Source organism: Lepidothrix coronata, unplaced genomic scaffold (assembly GCF_001604755.1).
Source record: "Lepidothrix coronata isolate B3197 unplaced genomic scaffold, Lepidothrix_coronata-1.0 Scaffold196, whole genome shotgun sequence".
In the NCBI taxonomy this organism is placed as follows: domain Eukaryota; kingdom Metazoa; phylum Chordata; class Aves; order Passeriformes; family Pipridae; genus Lepidothrix; species Lepidothrix coronata.
The window spans coordinates 1350327-1360554 of NW_016690376.1; the positions used below are offsets into that span (position 1 = coordinate 1350327).

The 10228-nt window shown below is 55.3% G+C and overlaps 1 protein-coding gene across 1 annotated transcript; it reads left to right on the forward strand.

The window, feature by feature from the left end:
* Positions 1-1264: 1264 nt before the first annotated feature.
* On the forward strand, positions 1265-9285 carry OTX2 (orthodenticle homeobox 2). The gene is made up of 5 exons (XM_017831738.1): positions 1265-1375; positions 1570-1661; positions 5176-5393; positions 5798-5949; positions 7338-9285. Exons 3-5 carry the CDS (start codon positions 5297-5299, stop codon positions 7956-7958), a joined length of 870 nt encoding a protein of 289 aa, XP_017687227.1. The 5' UTR covers positions 1265-1375; positions 1570-1661; positions 5176-5296; the 3' UTR covers positions 7959-9285.
* Positions 9286-10228: the final 943 nt, after the last annotated feature.

The window sequence follows — 10228 nt, forward strand, 5'->3', positions numbered from 1 at the left end:
CTTCCTCCTCCCTTCTGGGAGGAAAGGGGAAAAGAAAAAAAAAAGAAAAAAGAAAAAAAAAAAAAAAAACACACAACCCAAAACCAACCCACACCACCCAGCCCAGCCCAGCCCCGAGCATCCCAAACCTGCTCCTGCAAACCGCCAGCCCGGGCTGCACCGCCAGCGCTAAAGTCCAAGGACAAGCACGTTGGATCGCACGCAGCCAGGCTCGGAGAAAGCCACAAAGAGGCGAATTAATTGCTATAACTTCATTAACATAGGTCACCCCGTTAAAATGATCGAGCCGCTGCAGTTTTTTCCCCCATTGTCACAAGTGAGGAAAGTGTGTGAGCGCTCCCTCCCTCCGACCTCGGCCGCCTCCATCCTCCTGCCTTTTGCCAGAGCTTTATTTTCGGGGTTCTTTGAGCCGGGAGAAGTTGAGTGGGGACGGGAGGTGTGAGGGGAATATCACGGTGCCCAGCGTGCCCGACTGGGCTCTACCCGGCACCGGGAACCCCCCAGGCCCTCCTCACTCTCACCCCTTCACTACTCCCAATTTATTTCGATTAAAACATGTGCACATCCCTATTTGCAAATTCAAGGCAGTGCCGCTAAGTCCCATTCTACACCATCATCCCTATACATCTTTCAAAATACAGTTTAAAATGCATTTGTGTCCTCTCCCCAGTGACTCAATTTCCCTCCTTCCAGGGGACAATTGGCCCGTGGGAGGTGGAACTGGGGTGCAGCCGATCCGCGGGGGGACCCGGGACCGGGGACACCCTGGTACCCCATTCTGTGCTGAGGGGGGATTCTCCCTTTTGCACCCACGGGTTTCCTCTCACTCAGCTTCGTCCTGCTCAGCCAAGGGCTCCTGGCAGGCTCCGTGTCCCCCCTTCACAAATATTTACTTATATATTTTAATATCTTTTGTTGTTATTATTACAGCCACCCCCCAGCTTTTTGCTGGCCCCCCTTCCTCTCCTTCCCCGGGCTATACACTAATTCCATCTCTGCTGTCCATCACATTAATTTCTACAATGACTTCATCTGCTCCGCTCCATAATGTATATTTTTAAACCGAGCAGGTTCTTTTAATGTATATTCTGGTGTCATTTCGGTGGCTGTTATTTCTCTCTGGATTGTCCCCCCGGTACAGCAGCGGCCTGTTTTTTCCTCCCCCTGTGTGTGTTTTTATTATTTTCCCCCTGGCTTAGATGTGTCAATCACTCTCTCCCTGCCATTGGTTGGAGAGTTTGCGTCAAAAAGTTGCCAGAGAGGCGCTTTCTCAGCAAAGCTCCCCGAGAGAGGTAGAGACCTTCAGCTCCAACGCACCCTGCCACTATTATTAAAAATAAAATCACTTTGACCAGCTCCAGCACCGGCTAGCTCTGTATGTACCGAGCCCAGACCCCGAGCATCCCTACATCCCTTTCCTGCACCGTCCCCTCCCCTTTTTTTCCCCCATTTATTCTCCTTTTTCAAACATTTTTTCTCCCCCCCCCCACCCCCCCCCTTTCCCCCGATGTCGTGGGCATGTGCATGCGGCGAGCTCTCTAACCTCCCGCTTTGTGCTTTCTCTCCCAGCTCAGCCCGAGCCCTGAATTTGGCGAGGATCCGGGAGCAGGTTTTCCCCCTTCGCCCCCCAGCCCTGCCCGCGGCTCCGGCGAGGCTCGCAGGTAAGTCCGACCCGCCGGCTCCATCCTTCCTTGGGGGCATCGCCGGGCGGGCAGGAACGCAGGGAAAGGGGGAATTAAAATCATAATTATATTTTTTAAACATTTATTATTATTATTACTATTACTATTAAACACGCCTGTGTGCGGCGGGGGTGCGCCGTGCGGGTAGCGGGGAGCAGGCGGGTCCCCGCGGGAGATGCGGCGCTGCCCGGGAGAGGCCGGGCCGGGCCGGGCGGTGGCGGCTCCGGGTCGGGGACAACCGGCGGCCCCGGGTCGGTCCTCGGCGGGGACAGCGAGCTGCTGGAGGAGAGGGCGAAAGGCCAAAGCCGGGGAGCCGGGGGCTCTCCCCGCCGCCGCCCTCGCCCCCCGCGGCCGCGGCCGGGCTGTCTCCCGTGGGCGGGCGGGGGTCGGGCTCGGAGCCGCTCTTTCCTCGGCTTCACCGCGATTTCGTCGGGTACATGATTTTTTTTCCTCGGCCTGTTCCTCTGGCCTGTAGTTATTTCCTGAACCTCAAGCTGGACTTTTAAAATTAGGAATAACCGGGGAGAAATTTCTCCCCTCCGAGAGTGGGGTTCCTACCTGAGACCCCCTTCATCCTCCTCCTCTTCCTCGCGGTGTGAAGACTCAGCAAAGTAATTTTGTAAAGGTGTTTTCGAGCACTGGCAGCCCCGGAGAACCAGGCTGGAAATCGCAGAGAGAGAAATCTTCAAGGCATTTGGGGCCGGAGCTTCACGACTCGGTTTGGGCGAAATGGATGGCGAGAATGGCATCCAGGTCGGAGAGGGGCTGGAGCTGGTTTCCACCTCCCTTCACTTATTTTATTTTAATTTTTTAATGCCGTGGGAAAGCGCTTCCCAAAGACACCGGCCGGCAATAACGCGCCCCGGCCTCTCTGCTCTGAATCGCACCGCGCTGACAAAGAGAAAGTCGGGAAAAGTGCTTGTGCACCGGCACAAGTTTCTTTAGAACTAAAAACCTCTTTCACTGCTAAGATTTGTTTCGATTTCTGCTGCTCAGAGAAGTTGAGGTTTATTATTTATTTATGTAGAAAAGGTGCAACTTTAGTTTAAAAAAAATACATTCAAAAGGGGGTTGGGGGGGAAAGCAGTTAAAAAATGCGACCGGGTGCTGCTGGGAGGCAGAGACGGGTCAGACGGCCCAGCGGCGGAGGTGGCTGCCCGCCGAGCCGGGCTCCTCCGCTCCCGGTCCCCGAGAGGGGCCGCGGCCGCGGAGCAGCGCGGAGGTTCGGAGGGCGAAGCGCTGGGGACCTCTCAGCAGAGCCGGTGACGGGTCCATCCCCACCGCCTTCGCCTCGGGAGAAAATCCCCGCGTTGGGAAATATCACCCCGAACCGTCCCTCCAGGGGGAAAAAAATTAGAATTTACAAAAAAAAAAACAAAACCACACATATATATAAATTAGAATTTTAAAAAATGTCAGAAATTCGTTTGGAGAGCGCGGTGTGGGCAGGGAACGCGGCTCCCGTTTGCAAAACAAAAGACAACAAATTCCCTCTTCTATCGTGCCTCCTTCACCCTTCCCTTCCGCGGGAGCCCCTCCGCGCTGCTCCGCGCCCCGGCCGAGCCCCCCAAGGCCCCCGCGTCCCCCCGCAGCGCTGCCGGGGGCAGGGGCGCAGGCTGCGCGCCCGGGCGCGGATCGCTGCTCCGCATTAATCACCGGGGCGAGCAGCGGAGCCGGGGCCGGTGGCCCGTAATTAGGGAGCGTGTGCCGCCCGGATTATCTCGTTAGTTTATCAAGAAAACATTTATTATAATTAATTCTCGGACGGGGTAATTATTATTGAGCGAGGGCAGAGCAACTGGTAGCCGGGATCTATGCGGAGCGGGGAGGGGGGAGGAGGAGGGGGAAAGGTGACAGATTGCGGAGCGGAGCCGTTGCTCCGCGGGCTGCGGGGCGGCCCCGGGATGCGCGGCCGCGGCCGAGGGGCTCCGCGGGCGGCCGCGACGGGCTGGCGCCTCGGCGGGATGCCGCCGAGTTTAACCGAGAGGAGCTTTGGGCTTGCTTTTTTTTTGGAGGATGTGTTGGCGCTCTTTTTGTCCTTTTATTTTATTTTTTTTTAAATTTTTGTTAGCTCGTTTTTAAGCGGGCGGCAACCCCCTTTGGGTTGTCCCGCTCGTCTTGCGCCGTGAACAAACCGGCGGCCGAAGCTGCGAGCGGGGCTCCCCCCTCGGTGTAATCGTCCCCGTTCGGCCTCCTCCGGGGGGCCCGACCCTGCGCACCCCGCGCAGCGCGTTTGTGCGGGGCAAAGCGCAGCCCCGAGGGGAAAAGGGGAAACTCCGCGCCGCGGATAAAGCGGCACCGACGGCGCGGGCGGGGGGTGCACCCTGTCCTGGGGGTCCCGCTGGACCCCCCTCAAGCAGTGCTTCGCCCTCCCGGGACGGCGGCTCAGCCGAAACACGGAGTTTTGGGGTGTTTTGGGGAAGAAAGTTGTGCTGAAGTTCGTTTCCCCGACGGCCGCTGGGGAATGAAGGGAAGGGCGAGATTTCGCCCTGAAAGGTTTTAAAAAATATTTTCCACGGGGCAAAGAGTCTTAACCCTTTCAGGAGCCCCGGGTTGGACCCTTGTCGGCCATTTTTTGGCGGAGTGTGTGTTTGGGTCTCCCCTCGCCCCCCGCTGCAGAGAGCCCGGCCCCGTCGGGGCAGCGAGCGGGAAGCGGGAGAGCCCGAGCAGGGACCGGGAAAGCTGGAGCAGTAACCGGCGGGAGCCGCTCGCCCGCCGGGGCCGTCCCGGAGCCGCTCACCACCGAGGTGTTTGTTTAGCTTCAGCTCCGTCATCAAGAGTTTCTTGAAAGCCTAATAAATCTGTTACTTGCCTCCAAATCTAATTACCCGGAGTACTAATTAGGTGCAAATGGCCGGTGGAAATTACTGCAGACGTGGACTGGTGGCGGGAGAGCAGAAAAGTTTGACTCTCCCCGAGCGGGCATTTGAGCTCTGAAATGCAGCAACGTCGGGGGGAAGGGGAAAAGGGGGAGTGTGGGGGGGGAAGGTTTGAATGTTGCCCAAACCTGGGATAATTAAAGTCCTTGCAAGAGACTAGTGGAGAGATAGGTTTCTTGAATTGTTTCTTTGTTTCTCACCCTTGGGCTTTGTTATCTGCATTATTTATTTAGCCGAGGGGTTCTTTGTGTCTGCCAATGGCCCCAATCAAGTTTTGCTTGAGACAATTAGCCGGTGCCGGGCCGGGAATCCTATGCAAATGCCCCCGGCTGCCGTACAATGCGGGCAGTTGAAGGCATGGGGGGGTTTTGTTCGGGTAGTAATTACTGGCTGGGATGTGCCCCCTCCCCTCTTCTCCCTTTTTGGGGAGAGATGCGTTTATCTAGTCAGTCTCTCCCAGCTCTCCCAAATCCGGCTGGGGTCCGGCTTTCCGAGCGGGAGGATTGACGGGGGGACGGTGGCGGGGATCAAGCGGGGGGGGGCCTGGGGGGGCAGCGAGCTGGCCTGACTCCCCCTTCATCCCTCCATTCCTCCCTCCTCTCCCTCCTGCGCAGGCACCTGGCGGCCACCCCCGCCCGACGGCTCCCCCAGGCACCGCCCGGGGCAGGCAGGGCGCTCGGCCGGCTCCCCCTCGCCCGGATTTCGGCCAACTCTCCTCCCCGCCACAACTTTAGCATGATGTCTTATCTTAAGCAACCACCTTATGCAGTCAATGGCCTGAGTCTCACAACCTCGGGCATGGATTTGTTGCATCCGTCCGTCGGTTATCCCGGTAAGCCACGTTTTTCTTCCCTCTTCCCTCTCTCTTTTTGCCCCCACGGAGGAGAAGCCGCTGGGATTTTGGAGGCACAACATGTCCCGGGATCATGCTGGCTTGGGTGGGTGAGGGTGTGGGGTTCCTCTGTCTCCCTTCTTCCTCAACCCCAACTTTTTATCCGGGGAAGGGGCTGCAAAGAGAGGAGAGCCTCTTGCTGGATGTGGGGGACAGACGCTCCAAACCCCTATCCGGGGGAGATGGGGAGCTGGGATTGCGGCACGGCGGCGGCTGATACTGGGGTGCAGATCTCCCGGGAGGGGGCAGGGAATGTGGGTGCCCTTCTGGGGAGGGGGCTGGAGGGGACACAGGGGTCTGAGGGGCCGCTGACTGACAGCCAGGGCCTCTGGCTCCGTTCGCAGCCACCCCCCGAAAGCAGCGGCGGGAGCGCACGACCTTCACCCGGGCGCAGCTGGATGTGCTGGAGGCTCTTTTCGCCAAGACCCGGTACCCCGACATCTTCATGCGGGAGGAGGTGGCCCTGAAAATCAACCTGCCCGAGTCCAGAGTGCAGGTAGGAAGCGAGATGGCCCCGGAGAGCCCTTCCTGACCCCCCCACTCTGTACCGGTGTGAAGGGTTTGGACTGGCCTGTGGCCGGCAGGGAGATGAGGGGGCTGGTTCAGGGGATGGGGTCAGTCCTGGAGTTAAATCAAGCCCCTGTGGGATGAAAGAGGCTCAGAGGTGGGTGGGGGTGCAGGGTAGGATGGAGTGGTGGTTTGCATCCCCAGGGCTGGAGTGTGTCCTCCCCCCATCCTCCCTGTGCACTGTGGTGGTGTCCTATAGGTCCCAGATTCCAGCTCCTGAGCCCTCCACGCTCTCTCCCAGCCCCCTCGGCCTTTCTGAGGATTCCCCAGCACTCTCAAACTATACCAAGCCTTGCCCTGGGTGCCAAATTCCAACCTGTCCTGCAGGCATTTTGGGAGCCCTGCGGAAGCTGCAAAGGATCCCCCCCCTTTCCCCAGGGATCACCACAAATTCAGAGCTGGGCCAGACTGGGACTTCCCGCTCACACCAGTACAGGCTGGGGGCTTCCTCCCCATTTGAAAGGACTTTGATAAGAGAGGACCTGCCTTGGTGGACCCCCCTCCTGGGGCTGGGCTGTGCCTCCCCTGCAAGCAGCCTGCAGGGGCCCCATCCAGGCAGCGTTTTGGAGGTGCTGCTGGCAGGGCAGGAGGGTCCTGCCCCCATCAGGGATCTAGAACACCCCAGTAGCAGGGGCAAGGCATCTCCAAAGCCATCTCTCCCACTTGTCTCCTTGAGAGGTTTCCCGAGGCTGCGTGGTGCCATGTCCCCGTGGAGTGTGGCGGCCTGGGATTGGGATACCCCCGTGTCAAACCCCATCCTTCTCCCCTCGAAACGTCCCCAGAGGCAACCCCCTTGGTCCCTGCTAAGAGAAGGTGAGATGAGCTGAGGGGCCGACTCTGGCTGAGGGGGTGAGCACAGAGAGCCTGTTTGGAGGGTAAATGAGACATCTTTACCCCCCTCTCCAACCCCTACCTCTGTTTCACTAATTGTTCCCTCCCTTTCTGATGTTCTATTGTTTCTAATTAAGGGCTCGACTTCAATAGGCCTTCAATGGCAATTCCTGGGGGTCCCCGGCTGGCAAACAGCAAAGAGGGAATGCTCCCCCCTCCCCTCCCCCCCGGCTCTCCCCCAAAAGTGACCTTATTAAGGAGTTTGATTTGCGATTTCCACTCGTTATTACTGCTAATGATCTCAGGGAGGGGGAGCCCCGGAGCTTTCCTTTGCAGCAGCCTGCAACCCTCCACTGCTGGGGGGCACTTTTAGATCCCTCTCCCCGGCGAGGTCTCCCTGCCACCACCTCTTTCCACCCTTGGGTTTGCCTGTGCATCCCTAACACCGGCCTTTTTCTCTCTCCCTCCCCGTGTCTGTGTCTCAAGGTGTGGTTTAAGAACCGCAGGGCCAAGTGCCGGCAGCAGCAGCAGCAGCAGCAGAACGGGGGCCAGAACAAGGTCCGGCCAGCTAAGAAGAAGAATTCACCGGCCCGGGAAGTGAGTTCGGAGAGCGGGACCAGCGGGCAGTTCACTCCCCCCTCCAGCACCTCAGTCCCCACCATTTCCAGCAGCAGTGCCCCCGTATCCATCTGGAGCCCGGCGTCCATCTCCCCGCTCTCAGACCCCCTGTCCACCTCTTCCTCCTGCATGCAGAGATCCTATCCTATGACCTACACCCAGGCATCAGGCTACAGCCAAGGATACGCTGGATCGACCTCCTATTTCGGAGGGATGGACTGTGGATCTTACTTGACCCCTATGCACCACCAGCTCCCTGGGCCGGGGGCCACCCTGAGTCCCATGGGTGCCAACGCGGTCACCAGCCACCTCAACCAGTCTCCGGCCTCCCTCTCCACCCAGGGCTATGGAGCCTCCAGTTTGGGCTTTAACTCCACCACCGATTGCTTGGATTATAAAGACCAAACCGCCTCCTGGAAGTTAAACTTCAATGCTGACTGCTTGGATTATAAGGACCAGACATCGTCATGGAAGTTCCAGGTTTTGTGAAGAACCTTTGTGATACCGAGAGAAATCGCGACGAGAACGAACAGGCTGGGCTGAACATGCTCCAGTTTTAGTCAGGTCTTGGTTAAATTAAAGAGAAAAATAACTCCACAGACAAACAAACGAACAAAAAAAACGACAGCAACAAGAGGGGGACAGTGTTGGTGTGATCCCGTTCAGACTCATCTCCTGCTCAGACGCTCTGGAAAAGGAATAATAAAAGAGGAAAAACGGAGGAGGAAGGCCTTAAACGGACAGATCATCTAGTGAGCAGAAACCAGACAGACCCATCTGTGTTCTTTCTAGTTTTAGGCAATTGTTGGGTTTCTTTGTTTGGAAGAGGTTGGGAGATCGTCCCACCTACGGGCCAGTTTTAAAAAAAAAAAAAAAAAAAAAAAAAAAGAGTCTAGGTTTTTATTTCTTTTTTTTTGTGTGTGTGTGTGCGTGGAAAGATGATCCTTCACCCAGAGGTTTCCAATGTGTTAGCCAACCCTCGGTTAAACTATTCAGAATGGACAACATCTCTCTTTTTCTCCCTCCCTCTTTCTTTCTCTCTCTCGAGCTCATCCAACTGTTTCATGCCCAACTTGCTCAAGTTGGCACCCGGAGAACTTGGTTCAGGGCTGTGTGGGTTGTGTGACTGATTGTCCTAGCTGCACTACTTTATTTAAAGATTAAGAAAAAAAAAAAGATAATGTTCATAAGGAGTCAATATGTAGTTTTTAAGAGACAATCAGTGTGTGTCTTATATAAATGGTACATCTGTGGTTTTTAATCTGTGCTAGACTTCAAAACTGTGATCTCCTGTATTGTATGCAACTATGAACTCTGCACCAGCGGGAGTTCTGCTGTGATTTAAATAGGTTATAATTATAAGTGAAAATTCAGAGCAACTGAGTTACCTATTATCATCTTTTAAAAAAAATAATTAAAAATATATATTTAAAAAAAATAATAAAAAAAAAACAAAAAAAAAAGGAAAAAAACCACAAAAAACACGATCGCCTTTCACCCGAGGTGAACTGCACTGAAACTTTTTACAACAAACTGTCTCTGAATGAAAGAGGAAAGACCGAAAATGCCCCAACCTGAGGACATTAAACTCCTCTGGAGCTCCCTTAACTGCTGGCCACGCCGGCAGTACCCGTCAAATCCAACAGGACTTTGGGCAGTTGCTCTGACCTGGATGAATTCAAACCGAGAAATTCGTTGTCGTTTATGCTTGCAGATGTTAACTGAAAAAAAAAGAAAAAAAAAGATATATATGCATAAACCTTTTTTTCCTGGATTTGGCAGATATGTATAATTATATTAAAATGGTTCTAGCACACTTGATGGTTGTCTCCCGTTTTAATCTCATCCGGCGAGTGACGGAGAAGGAGCGATGCCGGCTCCTGGCTTCCTGTTTGCAGCCAGGCACGGGGGTCCAGGAGGGTCCTGCTGCTCCTGCAGGGCTGAGACAAAGGGGGTTTTGCTGGCAGCTCCCCGAGGTGAAGGAAGCAAAACCAAAGAGGGATTATTTTTTTTAATTATTATTTATTTATTTATTTATTCATTTTTAATCAAAAAAACTTCCATTACAAACAGAGCTTGGACAACCTGACCTTTCCCACCCCAGCTTTCCCAAATCTCTTTGTGGGGAGGGAGGGGATGCGTTTGCTCTGTGGCCTCCTGGGAGATGAAGTCCCCAGTTGTGTCTGGGATGAGCCTTGAACTTTCCAGGGAGGAGAAGAGGGAACCTGAGAGTGGTGAGGCAGGACCGCTTGAGCAAAGGTGCTGGGGAAGGAGGGGGACAAGTGTTTGAGTTACAATTTCACAAATCTAAGCCACTTCTAAGAATCAGGCCCTTCCCAAGCATCTTGGTGGCTCTTTCTCTGTCCATCTCCCTCTTCCTCCCTCTCCTTCCCACACAATCGCTGGAGCCCTGAACTTGGTTTGGATTTAACGCAGAGAGAAAACAGACCTCTGGAAAGAGAAGAGAGAGAGACACGGAGAAAAGTCCTCAGCACCACCAGCACCATCCCACTCCCTGTCCCCTGCTGTCCCCCAGGGCTTGTCACCAGCACCCTCCTGCCTGTGAGTCACCTGGGGCCACGGGCGTGGGGTCACTGTCATCCCACTGGTGCCACCAGGAGTGGGGAGCACGGTGATGGTGAGAGGCACCATGATGGTGCCTCTCCAGCCATTCTTTGGCTTCATATCCCAGCATCCCAAATGGGTTCTTCCCCTCCACAGGCACCAGCAAAACCATTCCTTCCTGCACTGGTATTTGT